Source organism: Opisthocomus hoazin, chromosome 13 (assembly GCF_030867145.1).
Source record: "Opisthocomus hoazin isolate bOpiHoa1 chromosome 13, bOpiHoa1.hap1, whole genome shotgun sequence".
NCBI lineage: Eukaryota > Metazoa > Chordata > Aves > Opisthocomiformes > Opisthocomidae > Opisthocomus > Opisthocomus hoazin.
In genome coordinates this window covers 18,566,328-18,588,616 of record NC_134426.1, presented here as the reverse complement: position 1 = coordinate 18,588,616, position 22,289 = coordinate 18,566,328, and the positions used below count along the sequence as shown (strand labels likewise).

Sequence of the window (22,289 nt, the reverse complement as noted above, 5' to 3'; positions counted from 1 at the left end):
ACCAATATTAAAGAAAAAAATAATTTTCTTGATTTTCCTTAAGCGAGCCTTGTCTATGCTGTGCGACCTCCAGAAAGCTCGGTCGCTCCCCGTGCATGCGCCCAACCGACGCTGCAATTCGTACCGACACAAACTCTGACCCGGATTGCAGTCCAGAAAACCTCCGCCACAGCAACACCCCAGCGCTGACTGCGTGCTGCTCCTCACGCTCAGCCCCTCGGTCGAGCTGCTCGGTATTACTCCAATGACTGAAAGTTTTTAATTAAGAAGTCACTAATAGCAGAAGAAAACCAATCCTAGAACGAAGACGGTGGGCACAGCCAGCTGTGAAGGGCGGCAGCAGCCGGGACACCTAGCGGGAGGAGAGGGAAGGAGCCGCTTCCCAAACCCAGCGTTGTCCCATGCTTCGCCATGAATAAAGAACCTCTGGGCGTGAGAATTCCCCTCCGTCCCTTTGGCCGTTTGGTTTCACAGGCCGAGCACAGGAACCTGCCGTGCTGTGTGAAAACCAGAAGGGGAAAGCGAGGGAACGTGGTGTGGCTCGGACCCGCACGGCGACGGCAGGAGCACCACGGAGCGGGCGGCTGCGCGCTGGGCTGTTTGCTGAGCGGCTGCCGAACCGCCGGGACCCTCCGCCCACGCCCACGGGGCTCAGCGAGCAGCGCTGCCCGCCCGGGACCCCGCATCGCCGCCTTCCCCGGTATTGCACACCGGTTCTGAGCATCAGGATTGCTTTGTCACGTTACCCGAGCGATAACTGGCCTCAAGCCCAGCCCCAGGAACAGGGAACGCTGCAGACGCGCCCACACAGAAAACACCAGGGACTGTAAAACTGTCACCGTGTAGGAAAATGACCAATTTATTAAGATCTAAATACTCACTCTGAGGCTACAGCAGAATAAATGCTGTTACAAACAAAGAAGCACTGGGGTCTAACACTGGGTACTGCTGCTGCACAGCTCTCCGCTCTCGTAGACTCGCGGGTTTTAAAACATTTAATGTTCTTGATGTAACTAATCAAGACTTCAGATGTCATTTTAATACAAATTCCACCAAAAAAAATGTACAATCAAATGCATCACCTGTTGCCACTGCAAGGCAAAAATCATTCAATAACAGAACTATGGGAAATCGGTTTAAAAAACATATTTGTTAAATAGTAAGAGAAAACTTTAGCAGCATTTAAAAAATCTGAAAGTCTGAAGAATACGGTAACCTTGAATCCCGAAACGCAACTGCCCGAGCCCCAGCACCCGGCTACGCGTGGACAACGCAGGGCTGGGAGCCCAGAACTCCTCTGCCCGGGAAGCGGCATGGCGCTGCGGCCGCGGCTCCACGAAACGGCCGCGTTTCCCCCTCGGCCCTGGTGCTAGTGGATTCCGTCCTGAGCAAACGGCCGAGCCGAGCTGCCAGAGCAGCCACCTCGCTCCTCCAGTAGCCCGGCCGCATTGCCAGGCTGCCGTCAGGGAGACCCAGCAGCGGTCAGGGCAGCACAGCCCCACACGCCCTCCTCGCGGCCCCGCAAAGGGCAGCTCCGCGCACTCGCACGCCGGCTCCGAGCGGGGCCCACAGCGGGATCCAGCCGAGGGCAGCTCTGAGACCGCGCGGAACCTGCTCCAGCGCCTGCCCCGAGCAGAGAGCATCCCCCGCCAGCGCAGCCCAGGGAAACGCTGTCTCCCGGCTCTGGACGCCGTTCTCACGCTCTCATGCCGAGTAACCTGGGATGAGGGACCGTCACAGACCAACGGTGCAACACCTGCACGCCCTGTCCGGTTAGCGGGCTCCGAGCTCGCGCAGCCGCCCTGCCCGCCGCTGCTGCCCTTCGCAGCCTCCCACAGCTCGGCCCCCTCCCCGCACGCGCTCCGTCCCGCGCCGACGGTCGGTCTTGGGCAGCACAGCCGATCCCGACGCCTTCTGCTCCTCCACTGCCAAGAGCCTCTGGTCTCCCACCCGCCGCGCTGCTGCCGCGCTGCACCCGTGCAATGACGCCGTGACCGACCAGCTGCTGCCCGAGCCCTGTCCCCCCGCAGCGCACCGGCACAGCCGAGGCGCCCTCGCTCCCCAGACTGCTCCCTTCCTCAGCCACCACCGCCACCCGCGAGACGCCTGGCGCGCCGTATGAATCCTGGGCAGGGGCAGATGGTCTGCCAGCATGTCGCGGCAGCAGCGCTGCCCTCCAGACTCTCCTGCTGCTCGAGAGCCGTGGCAGAAAAACAGCAGAAAGGATGTTCGTCAGGAAATGAGCTTCCAGCCGACGCCAGCTGCACACTCCTCCAGCGGAGCGGCCAGGCCTGACGCAAAGAGCTCCCGCACGGCCACGCTCCACACCTCGGGGCAGCTCGGAAGCCCTCTCACTCCCTCCGACAGCGGCAGCGCAGACCCGCGGGGCTCTCTGCTCAGCGTTTCCCCAGCGGAGAAGACCCGAGCGCAACGGTGTGCGGGGCCGGGAGTAACGGCGAGCGTGTGATGGCTACAGCCGCCGCACTACGGAGTCATGAGTGACTGAAAAAGTACGGAGACATAACCCAAACCTGAAAGGAGCCACACGAAATCACATTCTGCTGTGTAACTGAAAACCTGCTGTTCCTTTGCATGTTCCCAACAGTGCAAAACGTCAGCCATGCTTTTCTTTTTGATTCTCGAAGCTGTACAAACCCTGCTGCCAGCCCTGACCACAGCTCTGCCCAGCATCCGCGGGTCTGATTTAATCCATACCGGGAGACAACGCGACCGCGTGCAGCACCGTGTGATGAGAACAGGCCTGTCCTGGCAGGACTCACGCTGCTCCCGGAGCTCTTCAGCCCCCTGAGGACTCGGGGCAGGTCCCCTCTCCCGCCGCAGACACGTCAGGACAGGAGCACCCGAGGGAGCAGAGCTTTGCGAGGGGGTGCACGCAGCCGGCGGCTGGAGCGGGGCAGCTGGCCGCGGAAAGCAGAATAATGGGACCCCGGTGCAGGAGGCTCTTGCAGGACAAACAGCAGCCGAATTCTCCACCTTCTGGGAAAGGATTCAGAGACTTCAAACCCGAGTGAGTCTGGTTTGTTCCCAAGGAGCCACGGCTCCACCAGCCAGCATCGAAATACGCAGACAGTGTGCAAAGGCCTCCTGCCCCGCTGCAGGCGGAGGGAGACGCCGAGCTTCCTTTGCCCAACACCACCGAAAGCCGGGCAAGCTCCGCGGGGCTATGCGTGTGTTCGGGCTAATGCCACCAGCTCACCACTCCGCAACGCGACGGTCGGCCGAGGGGAAAAGGAAAAAGGAGGCACAGCGGGAGGCCAGGCTGGTCCAGGGCTCTCCAGGCACAGGAACCGCGCCGACGGTACCAGTGGCACACGCAGCCGGGGGCTCTTCCCCCGCCCAGGGGCACCTCCTCCAGCAAAACCCAGCTCAGCATTTTTCCCTCTGAGTTTCGGAGCAATGCTTTGCTGTTCCTCGCAGAGACACGCAGGGGAAGAGAACGCAAGAGGAGGGGGGCTCCAAGGCCCTGGTGCTTCTGCTGAACCTCAAATCTATCCCCTACGCAGGGCAGGAGGGAAAAATAAAAAATTAGAAAGTGTGTTAGCAAATGCTCCCATGCAAAAGTCTAAACTTTATTCACTTTTATTTATATATTTAACAATTCTAAAGTATTTACTTCTCGCTTCGACAAAAATGAAAAATATAGGAGCACTTCACTCTCTTTAGGAGAGAACGGTTATATACAGCTATGGAGGGGTACTGCCTCCTCCTTTACATACAAAGAAAAATAATATTAATAAAAAAAGTGCTTCATCGATCAAAAAAAGCCTAAGAGCTGCAAGCGTTTATTCACACTGTACATCACAGACCCCCAAAACCCGTATCGGAACCCCTTGGCACCGGTCAGCGGGAGCTGCAGCGGCTCAGACGTACTCCGGGCCCCCGCAACCGCCACGAGCCTGCGCCGGCCAGGGAACGTCACCGCCTCAGCTCTGCGCAGAGCCTCGCCGCACCGCCTCGGGAACGAGCACTTCCAGACACCGCTCTACTGGAGCTCCCCACCTTCTCCTTGTTCTTCCCTCCTCCAGGCCAGTACCGCCATGGAGATCCCCCTGGCTTCGCCACCGGCCCGCCCCACACGGACATGGGCTGCTCCGCCGAGCCAGCCTCCTCCACGTTCACCACCGCCTTGGGACTCTTCAGCCTGCGCCACAGCAGCGTAACCGGCCTTGCACAGGGCAGGGGGAAGTTCAAAGTCTAAAATAAAATACCTTGGCATTTCTTTTCCCCGTCAGACCCAACAAGCTTTCCGAGATGGTTTTCTCTGTGCAACACTCGCTTCGGATTACGGGACTCCGCCGTCCCAGGGAGGGGCAGCGCCCCTTTCCCAAGGTGCCTTCGACTTTGAGCTTTTGCGTTTAAAGCTCTCCGATGCTCCAGAAGGGTTTTTGTTCTTGAGAGTATGACAGGAGAGGCGGCAACCCTGTCTCGGCAGCGCTCCGAAGCGGATCTACGTTCTTCCTTGACTAACTGCACTAAGCAGGCTCGAGCAGAAGGAAAGGGGAGGAGTGCCCAACACTCTTTTAAAACCAGGTATTGAAGAGATTCACACTTTAATGAGGCAGCCTTAAAAGCAGGATGAGGGGGAACCCGTGGTGCGCTGTAGGTCTCTATGAACCCCTCAGGTGGGTGTTTCCCACCTGGAGTACCCCGCACACCGACCGGGGAAGGAGGAGACGGCCCAGGAGTACGGCCAGTGCCAGCGCCCTGCTCGTGGAGCAAGCCCAGCCAGAGCACCGGCGCGTCCAGCCCGTCGGTTTGGACAGTCTCACAAAAGCATGAGCCCGAACCGTGGCCCGGCTGCGTGAGCCATGCCACGGGCGCTGCTCCCCGAGTTGCTCCGCATCGAGCAAACCATCCTGCGGCTGGGGCAAGGACAGAAGTCGAAGGTCTTCTACATTCCCACTCGGTCTGAAACAATGAATTGCATTTACAGAGCTTCAGAGGTGCCCGTGTCAAACCCGTCTCAGCGGGGCAGCCCGCTCAGTCCCCTTCTCGCCTCCCGCAAACGTGCACGTGCGTCCCTCAGCCAGCGCTGTCCGGGTGCTCCCGCCCCGAGCCGCGGCCGCAGGGCTGCTGGCAACGAACCACGCCCATGGAGATCCGCTCGGCCCCCCTCCCCGCAGCCAGGGTAACTAAGCCCACTCTGAGCACAGAGATGGAGAGCGCTCTCCTGGGAAAGAGACTCCCGTGTCTTCTAGCAGCAACAGGTTCCCAAACAGCAGTTTCTGGTTTGGAAGTAAGAGGAGTGATTGAAAGCGCTAGCGCTGACGCTACAGGCATTCGGACTGCGCGTGCCGGCCGGACCGACCCCCCCTGCTCCCTCCCCCTACAAACTCGTCCGTCCGCGGCGGTCCAGCAGCGCGACAGCAACACAAAGGGAAACCTGGCTCTGGCGCCAGCTCCCCTCCCGCTTCCATGCTCTCCCGGCAAACAGACAAATATATATATTACTACATAGACACGGGCGCGCGGGCACACACACACAGGCACGGCAGCAAGGAGAGGGGGAACAGCTGGAGCAGGAGAACCCCGCAGTCCAGCGGCACATCCTCGAGCTCTGTCCCGCCGAACAGCGTCCCATGCCCCAGCCTCCGCCGTGCACGGCTCCCACGTCCTCCCGGCCTCCGCCCACCGAGAAGCCGCGTCACTGTTGGGGAAGAGTCGGTGCGGCTGCTCCCCTGCCGCTTCGAGGCCGCAGCTTCAGTTTGACGTGGCAGTGATGGGCTTCTCCAGTTCGAGATCCAGGCTGGAGCCGCTGGGGTGTAAGCTGCTGTAGCACGCCTTGCAGACTCTGCTGGGCTCAAAGAGCTGCTGACTGGGAACGGGCACCTTCTGGTTACAGCAGCTGGAGCAGAACACGTTTCCACAATTCCTTGCATCAGGAACAGAAGAGAAATGGAAAAGAAAAGATCAGCAGCAGTTTGACCAAGTCCCCCGAGCTCTAAAGTCACGCTATTGACAGTGTCGAGAGGGGCTCAAGCCCTGGAGACTGCCCTGCTCCTCCCCAAGCACCTGGCAAGACAACCCCCAACGCTCACACCCCGCGCTCCCTGCTTCCGAAGCCGAGCTCTAGGGAAGTGATGCCAGAAGGGAGCACAGTGCGAACCAGAGTACAGAACCACAGCTCACGCCACGTCCCCGCAGCGACCGCCCGTCTGCAGGACACCGTCCCGTGTCACCACAGAGGGAGCGTGCCCCGCCACAGAACGGGTGAGCTCCCTCCCACGTCCCGCGGAGCGGCTCAGGCACGGGGCTGCGCATCACTGCTGCCTTGGGGGCACCGGGCTGAGAGAGGGACTGAAACCCAGCGGCCGAGGGGCTTCCTCCACAGGGACGCGGGGAGCGCGGTGTCCTGGCCCCTGCTCACGCCACTGCTCCGCCTTGCCGCTGGAGACCGAGTGGATACGGCACTCCCGGGAGGAGGCCGGAGTCTCGGCTCCGTTGCGCTGGTAAGCACCAGCACAGAGACACTGCCTTCTGCTTCTTTCAAGTGCGCCGCTGGGAAGTTTAAGCACGGGACAGATGAAAAAAATTAAACGCAGTTCCGGCTGATGCAATCCTCCCACTGCCCCTGCAGCGCAGCCCCGTCCGCGGCCTTCCCGGCAGTCCCACGCTTCCACGTCGAGTAAACCGGGGCAGCACGGATCATGCAAAGCCGTGAGATGGGCAGCCGGGCGTTTCATGCTCGGGAACGACAGCCAGGCTGCACGCGGTCTGGTCAGATGTCAGCTGGCGGAGGCACGCGGGCGCATGCACCTCGCGGCAGGCAGGGATGAAAGGTACATCCTGAAAATAACCACCTCCTCTCGCAGCCCCCCGAAGCCCGCTGCTGCTCAGGCCAGCCTGGGGTGCCCTGTCCTCCCAACTCACCCATTTGAGCTCGGAGCAGCACTCCAGGGACCTCCATTTTGCAGGTCTACCTCCACGCCTGAAGCCCTTTTCGCTAACTCCTTGGCATCAGGATTTTGTGCCAGTATTGTTTAGCGCTAGAAAAGATCTGCTGCTGCCAGGAGAGCGACAGAGAATCCTGCCCACGCCAAGTGGCTCTGATTCATCCCTCAGCGCCCAGAGACGAGCCTTCCCGACGCTGGTCCCCAACGGGGAAAGAGCCAGCAGAGCAATCCCACGCCTCACTCCAGCGGGCTCGTCCCCTCGGCTCCGCACGGCGGTGCAGCCCCCGGCCCAGCGCAGCAGCCCCGGCGCTGGGGGCTCACCGCGGGCAGCCCTGACGCATGGTGCTGCAGGGCCCGTCAGGAGCTGCTGTCGGGAGGAGCGGCAGCGGTCCCGTGAGGTGTTGCACAGAAACAACCCGCGTCTCCGCTGCTCAGAGATCGGTTATCCAGCAGCAGCTCGCTGTTGATGGATGAGGTAAAAAAAAAAACCAACCCAAGGGATTAAAACAAGCCTCTGTTTGCTGTTGCTCGCCAGCTTCCCCACACACGCTGGGGGGTTTGTTGCTTTATCCTCCTGCGATAGGTAAGCGCGGGCTGTAGGTGTTCTCCCCCGAGCTTCGGAAAGCTCTGCACAACTCATTCTTTCTCTCCTGGTGGTCCCCTGCTTCGCTTGAGCGACTAGAGACGTTAAAAAACACGCTGGAAAAGCGATCTTGTGCCTCTGAGGGTGACTGAAAACCATGCTACCAACACTTCTTCTTCCTCAGTCACAGAGGTTTATCCATTGCTGTGCCCCTAACCCTCTGCCAGCTCTGCCTTACCTGTTACTGCCACCGGATTTTCAGTCCTCCTAAAATAAGCGGCAGGATTTTTGCCACCACACCGCACAGCAACATCAGAACTGTTTGCTAATACATGGAACTCCCCAGAAATAAAGGTAAAAAAGGGAAAGAATCAAAAATAAAGGCATAATGGCTAGCTTGAAGGACAGTCTCCTCTCCGTTAGAAGTGCAGCATTCTGTCACTCAAACACACGACTTGCTGGGGGTGAGGGTTAGTGGGATCCCCATCCAGTGCAAGCCACCAACAGCCCAGTCCTAAACGCCTCTGTGACACGAGGCCCGCTGGCGCGGATCCGGACACCTGAGGGTTGTGCCAGCCACCCACCAGCGCTGTCGAGTGACTTCCCGGCAGGCGGAGAACAGAGCGGGGGAACAGACCGAGTTAGTTTGGAGAAGTTACCGCGAGAACGCAGACAGACAACAGACAGAGGCTGCTGGAAATGCTCACCAGGTCTGACCAACACGTTCAACGTCCCTGCAAGGAGGGGAGAAAGAGCTCAGAGCAGAGGAAGCAAACGGCGGCACCAAAGGGCGCTTGCACCCTGCTGAAGGCCTTGCAGCGTCGGGGCTTTGCCTCGCGAGTGCTCTCGGTGCAGACGCTGAGCAGCCTGCCGCTCATCACCGAGTTCTTTGGAAACATGCACTATGGAAATACTTGGGTTTTCTTGCGGCTGCCGTTCCCTACTGGTCTCTACCACGAACAACCAGGGCTTGGGGCGCAGCCTGAGCAGCCCAGGTGGGGCATCTGCAAGCTGAGGAAACAAAGATGCTAACGGGAAATCTGTACCCAGACCTGGGCCCCCAGGCCGCCACCTCCGGGCCTGGGGTGTCCTGCACGGGGAGACGGACGGAGGAGAGCACCGTATGCCTCCCACAAAACCCTGCTGTACGCTTCGCAAGGAGGTTTCTCCTCTGAAGCCTTCAGACGTACGCATCTGCACAGACGCGGTGGACGTGGAAGAAAAAAAACCAAAGCCCTTCAACCTGCCTCCGTTCTTCCCTGGCTCTGCTGATCTCTAGCAGCAGACTCACTGGAGCAGGACATCGAACGGAGGCAAGCCGAGAAAGATGTCTGTGATTCTCTACAACTTCAAAAAGCAATGAGGCATCAAACTGTGCTAACTGCCATTCATTCAGATGACAGTTCTTGTAATAGTTTTCTCACGTCCAGAAGTCAGGAATCGGAATTTATTTGCACCAGCAATCGGAGAGGCTCTGTCCTTAACCAGAGCATGATCTCATCATGCGGCCTCGGCCACCTGCTCATCATTAAGCCCCCGCTGCCTGCATGAGCTGCTGCAGCCTCTGCTGGCAACGCGCTTGGCCAAGAATCATCCAGAAAACTGTTATTGCCCAGTGGTGCCCCTTTCAGATCCTCCTCCAAGAGCCATTCAGTGAGAAGGGAAGAATGGTCAGAGCAGGAAAGGAGCAGCTCGGCAACCAGCAATGGGAAGAAGATGCTATTCCTGTGTTTGCAGTATTGAATTCCTGGATGCTAAGATGACTGTGGTTTTTATTATTTGCACTCTCTCCAAAAGCTGAACAGCCAGCTGCCTCCCAGCCCAGCCTGAGGAGAACAGGCAGGGTCTGTTTAGGCTGGGCTGGAGCAGATTCCAGATCTGGCTTTTTAAATACGTACTCGGCACGAACTGGAACTGAAGAGCAGGAACCGCTCTGTTCCTCCAGCGCTCCCCGTCCCTTCGGAGCATGCGCAGTCCGACTCAAACACCCCGCCTGACATCCACCCCTGAGCAAGGAGCAGCCCACCGAGCATGGCCGTGCCCCCTCCCGCCCTCCCGGCGCCGGTACCTGCAGTGGTGCTTCCTGCTGGCAAGCCAGAACGCGCTGTCGCAGCCGTAGCAGTGCGCGGCGAGGTGGTCTGGAAGCCATCGGGTCACCTGGCAGGAAGAAGAGCCAAGTTTGTCATGGAGAGGGCAACTGATCAGCACCAAACCCATCTCATGTGCGCTCACGAGTTCCAAGCAAGGCACCACGAGGGCAGTGCTTGTTCTAAGAGCACAGGTTCAGCGCTGGCAACAATTCAAGACAGATGACAGAAACCTTCCCTTTGAGAACAGAACACTGAATTTCCCTCAGACAAACACAAATTTGGTCATAAAATCCAATCCCCTGCTTTTTTTCTGTGCTTTCAAAGTATCCAGGCCAAGAACATTCACCAAGCAGGCGTCCACCTAAGGCTCCCTCAGCTCACCGTCCCTCACACAGCTTCTCGCAGAGCTCCTATGCAGCAAGCAGAGCGCTCATAGCCCCAGGTATTTGAAGGATGACAGACAAGCAAAATGCAAGGAAGATAGTTCACGAGCAGTGGCACGTGACCCGAGGCTGCAGGAGAACGGGAGTTACGGACCTCCCATCCTACCAGAAGCATGAGCGATGGACAGGGTTCAGTCTGTACCTCTGTGTCCTGTTTATCCACCTGCTCCCAGCTGGCTTCAGAGAAAATCTCTGTGCTGCAGCGAGACAAGCAGTTCTGATCCAGATTGCTTTCCGAGTCGGGAATAGAAGTCTGTTGGCAAACAAACACAGCTGAACAGAACCTTCCCATAGCCCTACTTCCACACCAACCAAACCCGGCCAGACATGGGGAGGAGCGGACAGGGTGCCTCCTGCTACCACAGCCCCGGCTGCGCCAGCACCGGAAGGCGACTGCCACCACCAGCCACCTCCCCAGCGCGGGCAGGGCTGCCTTCTTGGATGGGGCGATAAACGCCACACCTTGAAGTGGTTTGGGCAGCGGTGAAGGGCAAAAAATAAACCGCCACCAAGCCAAAAACCCCAGCAGGTCACTGTCTGACCCTCTGATGATAGAATGGATTTAAAATGCGCTTTCTGCTGTGTTGGCACAAAGTTCCGGCAACACTTTGGGCAATTAACCGAAGGAGCTGCTATCTGTGGCCCCAATTTCACGGTCGCATTTCCTTCCCAAGGTTGTTTCACTTTCAGAACTAATACTACTAATACATACATCCTTTTGTCAGCAAAAACTCTGGAGAATACAAGCCAAATCACACATGGGAAACTCGGAATGTGAGCCGTGCATGTGCCATACACAGGGTTTTTGGGAACAGTGCTTCCTTAATATACTCTATCCAGGCAGAGTTGTGTTTTAACTGACTTAAAACTGAGCCAGCCCTTAGAATACATTAAAACCAGCAAGAAATCCAGCGTTAATGTCCTTCTGTGCCTGAGGAATGGGCACCACTGGAGCTCCAGCAGAAAGCCTGCTACTCCCAAGGCGAGGTACCAACGGAAGGCAGAGAGCAGGTTCCTAAAAAGGGTGATTTTCACAGAATCACAGCATGGTGGGGGTTGGCAGGGCCCTCTGTGGGTCACCCAGCCCAACTCCCTGCCCAAGCAGGGTCACCCAGAGCAGGCTGCACAGCACCGCGGCCAGGCGGGTCTGGAATATCTCCAGAGAAGGAGACTCCACAGCCTCCCTGGGCAGCCTGGGCCAGGGCTCCGTCACCCTCAGAGGGAAGAAGTTCTTCCTCGTGTTCAGACGGAGCTTCCTCTGCTTCAGTTTGTGCCCGTTGCCCCTTGTCCTGCCGCTGGGCACCACTGGAAAGAGTCTGGCCCCGTCCTCCTGACACCCACCCTGCAGGTATTTAGAGGCATTTCTAAGGTCCCCTCTCAGCCTTCTCTTCTCCAGGCTGAACAAGCCCAGCTCCCTCAGCCTCTCCTCATAGGAGAGATGCTCCAGTCCCCTCCTCATCCTCGTAGCGGACGCGTGCTCTCACAGCCAGCCCCACGCTGTGGTTCGCCAAGGCCCTTAAAAAGGGCGCACGCTGAGTTCAGCCAGAGCACCCCGTCTCTGGAAGGAGCCCGCCCAGCCGGCAGGGACCCCCGCAGAGCGCCGGCGGCTGCCGCCTCCCCGCCAACAGCCAGGCCGGTCTCCGCAGCCTTCGCAGCGACCGCACCTGGGACTGCCCAGCACCTCTGCCACTGCGCAACATTACCGTAAATAAACAAAACTTGGAAACCTCTTATGAATTTTTTTGCTCAGTTTTGCAGGCATATAAGACACACCGCGACGTGCATGTAGGAAAAGGAAAATTCTTGTACTTGCTGTGTCAAGCTGGGGAATCACAGGCCAACGCTCTGCCTGCTGCTCAACCCCACAGGAAGATACAAACTCTGTCTCAGGATTGCACGTCTCCTCACCGTCCCCATCGCGTCCTGCTCCTCCTCCCGTGCCTGCCCAGTTCCCAAGCTGCTCTCCCCTCAACGTTTATTTTCTCTAACTAGTAATACTGGGCCTTGGAAAACCCAGGCTGTGCAGCAGTCCGCAGAGCTGCCCTGTGCTTGCAGGCTGCTGCGGAGCGGGACTCCTGCTTGTTCTGCGAGGCAGCGTTACACTCCAACAACCCTGTAAGGCCAGGGACAGTGTTTCTTTTGACTTTATTTATTAGTCAAAAGAGGAGACAACATTAGGTAGAAAACAGGTATGGGAGAAGCAACTCAAAAATCCACCCACGACACAGACATGTAGAAAACCTGTTCTAGCTAGGGAGGCCTCAAACTTGGAACTGCACTTCTTTGATTTCCAATTTAAAAATTTCTTCTGCAGTCCCAACTGCACAGATCATGTCACTGCTACAGAAATTAGCATACTGTATCTGAACCATGCCTCCAACTACAGCCTCTACAACTTTAAACACTTCCAAGTAAAAGCACAGTTTCAAAGCTCCCTTAAAAATCTTAATTTGTTGAGAAGAAACCCTCATTGACACAGGACTGTCACAAAAGCTCGTAACTGATCCCAGTTAACGAGCCACGTGCAGGCCAGCCACCCGGAAAGGGGATGGCTCCAACTCCACGGTGCTGAGCTAACGGCGCAGGCACTGCCGCACCCTTCTCACCTTGTGCACGCAGAGCTCAGCCCTGCGCTGCCGTCCCAGCAAAGGACACATCCGCGTCCCTCAGAAAGTAACTTTGCCTGTACATCAAAACACCAGCACAGCAAGCGGGTCTTGGAATAAAGCCACTGCAGGTGTCCAAGTGCGTCCAGGATGTCCAAGCATGCTGCAGAACACTCCTCTCGAAATCAAACCTTGCTACACTCATGGTCAAACTGCAGTATGGTGAAAATATTCATCATCACTAATTGCCATTTGCCATGTACTCTGTCAGTCGTTTGCCCTCTTCAGAATGACCTTGACACTTCTATAAAAGCCTGTACAGCCCAAAAAAAAAATCACTACCTGACCAATGAACCAAGAGCTGATGATACGCTGACATTCAGAACCGGACTAACGAGCCCACTGCTGCCAGCAGCAGCCCAGTGACCACCCCACTTACCACTTCGTCTCCATAATCACCGTTGAGGCGCAGGGAGCTGTTCAGGAACTGGCTCTCCAGCCGGCTCTTCAACTCCTGCACTTGCTTCTTCAAGGTCTCCACTTCTTGCTGGTGGCCGGTCTCGATCTGGCGCAGGCGCTGCTGGATGACATCGGTGTAGACGGGCATTCCGTCGTCGTCCAGGTGGCTCCTGGCAGGCTGGTCGGGGCTGCTGGCTGCCTGCTGCTTACCCAGGTGACTGAACAGCCACTTCTGGGGCAAGTTCCTGAAGTGCAGCTGTGCGGAACTACAGCTAGCTGCGGAGACCTGCCGACTCAGAGAGGCCTTGGCCCTACCGTCCTCTCCGTTCACGCAGTGCCCGTTTGTCGCCGGGTACTTCTGGGCGACACTAAACCCCACGGGCTTCTCTGCCACCTTGTTCTCAGGCTCCGGCTCTCCGTTACACACCACCTCCTCTTTACATTCAGCTAAAGGCAAGGCACAAGGGGAAGGCATCGGGATGTGTGGGTTGCTGCTACCAGAAGTCCTGTGTACTTTTGTGCCCAGTTTTTGCAGCTCTAGCAGGCTCTCCTCCCCTAGCCTGTTTTCAACAGTTCGAGAAAGTTCATCAGCGCTGTTGTCGATGGGGTGAGGTCGATGGCAAGGACCCTTCGGGCTGAGCTCTTCACTCTCTGTTAAGGTTTCTGTAGAGCTGTCGATGCTGGATGTTCCTGCCTCGTGCGGGATTGTCAGAGGTAAGAGCAGGGCGGCCTGCACTGTACTGTACGGGCTCTCTGCTTCTCCTTCAAGTTTGCTAACCCCTTCTTCCTCCGCATTCTTCTGCGCGTCTCTATTTACAAAGCCCTCCAGAGGAAGGGCCTGCAGTCCCTTCACCTGAGGTAACTTCTGGACAGTGCTACCGAGATCAGCATGCTCACCCTGCTGTCCTCTCAGCGCCGAAGCGCCTTGTGCCCCTGGCTGGGGACTGGATGCTGGATTGTTCAGCGCGATACCTTTATCCGCCTCAGCCTTTTCACAGCGGTCACCGACATACCCACGCAGATGTTCAGTTCTCCTCTCCTTATCCAGGGCCACCTCGCCCCCTTTACCTGCTGTCTCCAGGCTACCCCTAGAGTGCTCCTCCAAACCAACATCATCTTTAGTGGCCTCTTGCAAAATGTTCTCCATCTGCCCCTCCGCCACGCCAGCTGCAACAGAAAGCTCTGCCCCAAGCGGCGGCCTGCCTGGTCTGCTCAGGCTGTCTCCATCGAAGGGGTCGTCCCCGGGGTTCCCCAGGCTGCTCAGCTCCAGGGACCGGCGGTGCTCCTGCCACTTCTCGTTGAGGCTGGGGTCGCTGCTACGTCGGTTGGCTGTAGGCACGCTGCTATCACAGGCTGTTGTCAGATTGTCAAATGATCTTGTCTTTGGTAACCTACAAAGGCACAAATCATCAGAATCCAAAAGCAGGGGAGGAGGTTTTTTTTTAACATTTAGCTACTACAGTTTAAAAACTCCCCCCCCCAATTAGGACAGTAACAGTCTGCTGGCTAATGGACTTCTGTGAAGTATTATCTCGGAGCACATTTCGACCATCTGTAGCGCAGAGCCGCTTCAGTACTTTCTTTCTTTGCCACCAGGAAAATATGTTCAATCAGACTTCAAACGTTCCCAGAATAATCCCTTTACCACAAAGCACAAACGCTTGCAGTCTGGTCACTCCTCCTCATGAACACGTGCTCAGAATCATTGCCCAAAACAAGCCAAAAAATGGTTATGCAACACTAAAAAAACACTCAAATTCAAGCCAACCAACCAACAGCTTCTGTCCCACGAGGATGAGGAACCCTCCACGGCGATGCAACACCCAGAGCTTCGCTCTATTTGCCAACCTTCTCTCTGTTATGCTCCCACCCCCGCAACGTCACAGCTTTCAAAACTGCAGCACGGACAGACTGCTCTTGGGCAGTCACACCGCCCCACAAATCAGCCCCCCAAAAGAACTCCCCTCCCACCACAAGCTTCTCCTCTTTATATCGCACAGTATTCTCTGTTGATCTTACTTTACAGGATGGGATTTCCGGGCTCGAGGCTCACCTGCCCAGAGGCTGCTCTTCAGGGCTGGAGCCTGGAACGGGGTATGGGGCGCAGGTGTCATCGGCAGGCGTGGAGGGGGACGAGCAGGGCAGGTAAACAGCGCTCCAGAGCATCAAGTTCCGCACGTGGCAGACGGGGTACAGCACCTGAGCGGGCGGAACAGACGGCGATCAGAATGCAGAGCAGCGTTCCGACCCGACCGCGGTGCTTCGCTGTTCGGGTTTGCAGCTGGGAGGCTTTGCTACATCTCCAGATAACTCTGCAGGCCAGTGGGCAGCTCTGGCATTTTTCATCAGCTGCCCTGGGATATATAATTATTTTTTCTTTCAGAGAAGGCGGCTGAGGCATAACAACGCCAGCTTTCAGCTTCTCATGAACGAATTACTGCAATGTCCTGTGTGAACCTACACCTTAATAACGTTTCGGAGCGATTTAAACTGCTACAGAACTCAGTGGCCCATGGCTAGCACAAAAATTTCCTTGCACTCTGTGTGATACCGCGCCGTAGCAGAGCTGAACTAATCGCCTCCTTGTACAGGCTCAAATGCAAAGCTAACACTGTCTTTAATGGAAGCGCTCCTATGTTAAAAACTAAGGACATGCAGAATTACTTTGCTGAAGAGGCAGCTCGCTCTTAAAAGGGACTCCCTGACTGTGGAATTTGCTTTCTGTTTCAGATTACAAACACCTCGGGTCACTATCAGTTCCACTCTTCCCCCGGAACCTTCCTCGTGGAAGAGCAGGCAGGGTTTCGCGGCCACTGAGCAGGGGCAGGGCTGGGGGGCGGCTTGGCTTCACGGATGCTGCTCGGACACGGCTTTGCTTTTATCACTTCTGTGGCTACATCACAGAGGCGCCTTCTAAACACTGAAGCAAAACCACCAAAAGATGAACACGAGACAGGAGATTATCAGAAGTCCCACACACAGACAAATTCTCTCAGTTAGCTCGGTACGCGGCAGCGCGGCATCGAGTGGGAGCAGAGGCCAGGGCCCGGAGACTGTACCCACGCTGCCGGACGCGGACAGCCCTGCCCACGCTGCCCGCCTCACCAGCACTCCCTCGGCTCCTCCCGGGCAAACCCGCCGGCATTTTCAGGGAAAACCAAGATGCAGCCCTGGACCTCGAAGCCCCAGTGAGCCCCGTTTATCTGCAGCGGCTGGTGCTTTCAGCTGCCCCTCCGCTCTCGCAATGCCAGTGTCAGGCTGGACAGTCTGGCAGAGCTCTGCCGTCGCTGTGGCAATGACAAACGGGATCTGCGCAGCGAGCACAGGCTGCGTGGCCGGTGTCCCGGGAGCCAGCCCGCCGCGGAGGGCTGAGGTGAATATAAAACTAACCTTTCTGTAACAGAGGTCAGCATAAACTCTTTGCTACTAAGCCAGGTTTTAATTTTACTCTAAGGAACAATTAAAAGCCACTTCTATCACATGCAAAAGCATTGCACGGTCCTTACAGTTCGGTTTATGGTATCTGATCCTTCCATGAACAAAAAGGGGTTAGATGTGGACAAGCTTTCTGCTGTCCTAACCACGAGGCCGCTTGCTGACTGCTGGTTCACACGCCCACCACACCGCACCTTGAACGCCTTGCGTGCCCCTGTACCAGAGGCACAAAAAGGTGCTGTAAGGCCCTTCCCAGAGGCTGCAGTGAGCTATCGCTACGGAAGAGACAAACCAACCAGGTGCAAGGACTAAGATACACTAAATAATGTGAGTTACTTCTTTTGTTCAGATTTAGGATGAATATAGACACAGCGACCAGGTTTGTATGCAATTTTACGACACTCCTCTGTCGTAGCTTAGTTCTCTAGAAAGAAACTGAAATGTTGGCTGTTACAAAAAATAAAGCAAAGTAGTTACAGAAAACACATTTCCAGCATAGAGAAATCCCTGAGGCTGCATTTGACATTCCTCAAATCTCAGCAAACTTCATGCAAGACTTGAAACGCTGGACTGAACGGAGCGTTCTGAGGCACGCATCGGCGAGGAGCGGAGCACACCGTGCTGGAAATGCCCGTCTCCACACCGTGTTCACGATGGCAGCAAGCCATCACGCCGGCTCCCAGCTTGGGTATCTTCAAGGGACACGCTCTGGGGAACTCTGGGCCCGGGAGCCCCCGCGGGGACTCCCCCCGCGCGGTGGGGAAGGGAGGATACGTACGGATTCGGACTGGGAGGAGTAGAGCAGGTTTTTAAAGGCTTTGTTTGCTGCCCGCAGCAAAGACCAGACAGAACAGGTCCGTTCCTGAGTGTGTTTTTCTCCTCTCTCTTTCGCGTTGTTGCACAGGAATGTACCAAAGAGGCAAGAGTAGGTGTGCTGCACCAGTTTCACCTGCACAGACCAACACAGGCACTGTCACGCGGCAGAAGATACCAGCTTCATGCGAGAAGCAACGTTCAGGCTGCAGAAGCAACACACCCCCCTTCTAACGGCTGATCTACAAACGCACCTAACATTTTTCGTACACCTTCTTATAAACTAACTGCAAAAGAACTCAAGCATAGTGGAATCTTTTAAAATAATAACTAAATAAATTCAGGAAAAAAATATAAAATACAAAGACAACATATTTGTTCATAATCAAGTATAAAAGGCTCACTGATTCAGACTCACAGCCCCACAGGACGGGCAAAGCAGAGAATCATGACCCCGTTACAGAACATTAACGCAGCAGAATGGCAGAGCACGGTGGGGAGCAGAGTTACTGTCTGTACGCTGGCATAAGCGCACACAGCACCCACACCCTGAGCATTATTCACTGCATCCCGTGGTCCCAGCCTGACAAAATAGCTTCACATGAACTTCACTTTCCGCATATAAATGACTTCCATGGGATTAGTCAGACGTTTAAATGAAGACAAGTACTTCAGTACTCTAACAAATTCAGGGGTTTACTCTGAAAAGGCCGCAATGCTACGGGCATGCTCACAGGCAGCTCCTGTAGCTCGGCAGTGTGCCGTGAAGCCAGTTACAACCTTGTGTATCTCATTTCACAGCCGAGCTCAGCTAGGACTGGACATACACTCGTTACACGGCTGAGCTGGCAAGTGGTAATTCAAGCCCACTGCAATCACAGGAGCATGCTTCACATCTCGTAGTGGATCAGACACTTCATAAAAACTTCGATGCTTCAGATTACTGCAGGCAGTGACTGCCGCTTTCCCAGAGCCCTGCTTCCCAGCCTTGGGAACAGGTGTTCACCATCCTAGGCAAATCTCTAACAGGAGAGCTGTGCACTTCGGAAGAAAATAAACACAGCTTGTACGGCCTACGCATTTTCAAGAGAAACCCTGGATGGAAAGCTAAGGGGGAAGTTGGTTTTAGAGGAGGAGCCTTCACCTCAAAACAAGACCAAGGTTTTATTGCACTATGACTTTTTTCACGCTGTTTGGACGTATTATGCCAGAGTTACTTCAGCACCTCTTAGGTGAGACTATTAAAGTCGTATCATTTATTTCTTTCTTTAAAAAGAAGTCCTTAAAGGACCTGCTCTGGTTTTCAGAGTGAGCAGACCTCAGGTCCCATGGAGCATACAAGGACTTCTGTCTGCGGTACCTGGGCAGTTCTCCCGTTCCCTTTATCAGGCTGCAGTGTGTCACCGATAGATGCGAAAATGAGAAACCCCTCGGGGCTCTGCAGTATGTTAGTACTGGGTACTGGTTTAGAAGCAGTCTATAAAACAGCAATCTCTCAAGCCACAACTCACAAGGAATGCTTCGTTAAACTCGAAAGAGCAAGGGAACTGCCTCTGGAGCTGATGGACGCAGTCCAGCCACTGTAAAAACACTGGGCAGCGCTCATTTAGGTCATCCGAATTCTCACCATGGCCACAGCGATCTGCAAACTTGTGGCCAAAATCCAGCCACTCCGTCTCCACTAGCACCTGGAAACCCTGCAGAAATGAAAGTACAGGTGAGAAGATCCTACTTTTCTTTGGTTCCATTTTCTAAGACAGTCTGAGACTCGTGGGAATCACCTTATTACTGTCCCTCTCGCTCCCTCCCACTTCCCTTCAGCATTGGCCTCATTACTTCTCTTTACCGCTTCACCTAACGCCCCTGAGTTCTGCAACGCTGCCCAGTGACACCAAGATGGACACCAGCTCCCAAGCCTACACGAACAGGACAGGGAGTATGGCAGGTTAAGCCCTTGTTGACTGGCAGGGAGGATCCTGCTGCGAGACCAGTCTTGGCCAGGCAGGGGTGAGTAGGAACTTCACCTCGACCACAGCCCTCTGGATGGTGGTAACCAACACTGCGACAGGAGAGGAAATCCGAAAGCTCTCCCTTGAAAATGAGGGGCGGATCTGTGTGTCATGAAAGAAAACAAATCACCCACGAAAGGACATCCACGCTCAGAGTGCCTGCCTGTGTGTAAACCAAATGCAGTGGTCACCAGGTGGAGCAAAGGTCGAGTTGCATGGTTTCTTATGCAAACGAAAAGGGCAGAGAACATTTCAAACCAGTGCCCAGCTGAGCACCAGAATGCAACATCTCATCCTGCAGGACCTAAAACCCATCACAGGGGAGGAAGGCTTTGATTCTTAGCGGAAAGACAAATGGTAGAGCACGCTTATTAAGTCAATGGCTGTAATCAGAGCAAAAATAACAGCTGACAGCTGAAAAGCTTGAAATGTAACAATGCTGCAGACTCATTTTCCTAAAGCTTTCTGGTCCTTGCATAGACAGCTACAGTTTACGGTCGTCTCTGATGCAGTGGGGACAAGAAGGCAGGCAAAGAGCATGTCCAGAAGAACTCTGCACTTTGAACAGGCACAACAGCACTCGGCGGCGGGACCAGCGGGAGGTCCTGTGCCAAGGACACAGCAGGATGTTTTGACCTGACGGATGCGAACTTCTACAACCCGTGTGAAAAAGGATCTCAGAAGTTTCCACAGTTTCATCCAAAGGGCACTGCTACAGTCGAACCTTCTGGTCCTCGTGTGCCCGAGGCTTTAAGCCGCAGTTTCTAGCACGGTGTTCAGACACATCCTTCTGTCCTAGGCAACAAAGGCAGCTTGCAAGTGGGCTGGCAGGTAGAATCCAGCCATCACATATCACAATGCTGAAAAGTGATGGGGGAGAAAATTCAGGCTGAAAACCCAAGAGAAATAGAACTAAGTGACAGAGGACAACGAAGATGTGAAACTGGGAAAACATGCAGTTGGGAAACCCAGAAAAGAGAAAGGCTTTGTGTTAATAGCTGGCTGAGAAACTGCAACGGTGTAATGGAAACTGCAGTCCGTAGCGCTTTGTACTACACACTCCCAAGCTAAACATGGGGAAGCACAGACCATGACTCTGCAGTTACAGCAAAGGGGGAAATACAATCTGTTCTTGAATTACAGACTATATTTACACCTGTACGTAACTGTATCTGCAGACTACCGTTGCTAAACTCCCGCTAGCTTTAGTGCCTTTTCTAGTGGAAAAACCTGAGATCATTTCTAGACAGACTTCCTCAGAACAGGACCCAAACGCAGCAGCTACCTCATGCGCTAACAGACGGTTTACAAACCTCTGTGGTCCTGTAGTAGGGATCGAGCAGCAGCTTGGCCAGCGCCACAATCTGGGGGGTTCGGTCCCAGCCGTCCGAGCAGTGCACCAAGACTGGTCGCTGGTCTCGGTCCACAGCGTGAACTACGAGTAGCGCGGATTTCAGGAGCACAGACAAGTGCTGCAGCCATTTGGTGCTTTCCAGAGCCGATAACCAGCTAGAGGAAAACAACAGAAGACAGTTTTTGCTCTTTTAAAACGTTTTCAGGTTTGGATCTTTGAATCTATCAAGTCAAAGCTCCTATTTTAATAAGCTGTGAATGTGATTCTTGAATATTTTTCGTTTACGTCTCATTAACATTTTCCCAGATCTGTAAGAAACAGAGCCGCGCAGTCCACCTGAGGAACAGCCAGTCTCTGGGGTCTGCTTTGCTGCGTAACAGTTGCAAGACGCTTAAATAACATTTTCCCAGACAAGAGCACAACACATCACCAGCAACGGACAACGTAAGCGCTACTGGGTAATCACCACTCCCAGTAGCCTCTGCCGTCTCCCTTCCTCTGAGCTGAGGATTCAGACCACCCCGCAGTCCCAGTACCACTGGTGTATCTTGGGACTCTGCCGCACGTCCCTGACAACTCTCTGCTTCAGTGGAAGGGTGGAACCCATGGTGCCTTTAAAGTCTCCTGTACCTCAACTATTCCCAGGCTTTACAAGCTCTGCTGCAGGTATCTTAAGAATCTCTACCCTACGGAGACCTACACATCCAGTTTAGTAAGGGTGCCCATTCTGGATCTGCTTTGAAACCATGGCAGGCTCTCAGCAGCAAATTCAACACAGGGAAGTGGCAGGGGCAATAGAACTGGGGCAACTACAGTGTCTCAGCGAAGACCCAATCTTCCAAAGCTCCCGAGACGATAGGCCATTAGAGGCTAGTTACCCCGGAGTACTGGAGGGCTATGCAGTACGTCTCCTGAAATGACACTGCAAGTGCATGAAGTACATGAAGACCACTAGAATTTCTGAAGGAGAGCCAAGCTGTGAAGACTAAAGAACCAGGAACAGCAGGCAAGCCTAAGTGCTAGCCCTTAGAAGCCCACCTGAAAGTAGCAACATTCTAGCACCAACACTCAAGGCTACATTATCATCTCAGATCTCAGTTTCTAGGTTCACTTCAACAATAATAAAGCAATTGCTTCCTTTAGCTCAAATTCTGTGGAAGTGAAAAATATAGCTTAGTTTTCTTACACAGGAAAGTCACTAAGGGAAAAAACACTGAATTTCAGTTTACAAATCAGCAGCAAAAGAATGCAGTTGCAGAAACACGTAAACAAAAGCAAAACCCACCAAACCTCCACTTACTTTCCTGGATCTGGCATCTGTGTGCAGAGCAAACGCAGCGACTGAAAGCTCTTCCGGATGGAGTGAATGTTTGCCATCCCCATGAACACCACTTCACAGTTCGGATAGTATTCTGTGGGGAAATACCAAGCAAGAGGGAAGAAACGAAAAACTACACTAAGTTTAATTTCTAAAACAAGCTTCTTCGTAAAAACATCCACTGTTACTGTGGACAGATGAAATCATCTGTTTAGAAATACTCCGTAAGGAGAAACTAGTACTTGGGGTTCAGCAGGTACTCCAG

At 54.8% G+C, this 22,289-nt stretch overlaps 2 protein-coding genes across 6 annotated transcripts in view; both read right to left on the bottom strand.

Moving 5' to 3' along the window:
- Positions 1 to 818: 818 nt before the first annotated feature.
- LOC142362970 (uncharacterized) lies at positions 819 to 5,438 on the bottom strand. Its single transcript, XM_075434437.1, has 3 exons — positions 5,405 to 5,438; positions 4,230 to 5,000; positions 819 to 3,516 (listed from the first exon to the last, which is right to left on the bottom strand). Exons 1-3 carry the CDS (start codon positions 5,436 to 5,438, stop codon positions 3,200 to 3,202), a joined length of 1,122 nt encoding a protein of 373 aa, XP_075290552.1. The 3' UTR covers positions 819 to 3,199.
- The window catches only part of MTMR3 (myotubularin related protein 3), an 80,629-nt gene continuing 62,894 nt past the window's right edge, over positions 4,555 to 22,289 (bottom strand). For 2 of the 5 annotated variants that reach the window (XM_075435046.1, XM_075435044.1), the window contains 10 exons: positions 22,007 to 22,118; positions 20,666 to 20,861; positions 18,855 to 19,040; positions 17,309 to 17,479; positions 15,149 to 15,294; positions 13,076 to 14,486; positions 10,173 to 10,283; positions 9,566 to 9,654; positions 8,205 to 8,231; positions 4,555 to 5,893 (listed from right to left, as the gene is read on the bottom strand). In XM_075435046.1, the coding sequence (XP_075291161.1) occupies positions 5,722 to 5,893; positions 8,205 to 8,231; positions 9,566 to 9,654; positions 10,173 to 10,283; positions 13,076 to 14,486; positions 15,149 to 15,294; positions 17,309 to 17,479; positions 18,855 to 19,040; positions 20,666 to 20,861; positions 22,007 to 22,118 (2,621 nt within the window). In that variant the 3' untranslated portion in view covers positions 4,555 to 5,721. The remainder of the gene's footprint in view (positions 5,894 to 8,204; positions 8,232 to 9,565; positions 9,655 to 10,172; positions 10,284 to 13,075; positions 14,487 to 15,148; positions 15,295 to 17,308; positions 17,480 to 18,854; positions 19,041 to 20,665; positions 20,862 to 22,006; positions 22,119 to 22,289) is intronic. The other 3 variants (XM_075435045.1, XM_075435047.1, XM_075435048.1) reach the window with 3 other exon arrangements.

Coding starts and splice junctions, on each gene's coding strand:
- LOC142362970 (XM_075434437.1), bottom strand. CDS start 5,438: ATGGAAGCGGGAGGGGAGCTGGCGCCAGAGCCAG. Junction 5,001..5,404: donor GGAGCTGGCGCCAGAGCCAG/GTTTCCCTTTGT, acceptor AAGGGGACTGAG/CGGGCTGCCCCGCTGAGACG. Junction 3,517..4,229: donor CGGGGAAAAGAAATGCCAAG/GTATTTTATTTT, acceptor TGCCCTGCGTAG/GGGATAGATTTGAGGTTCAG.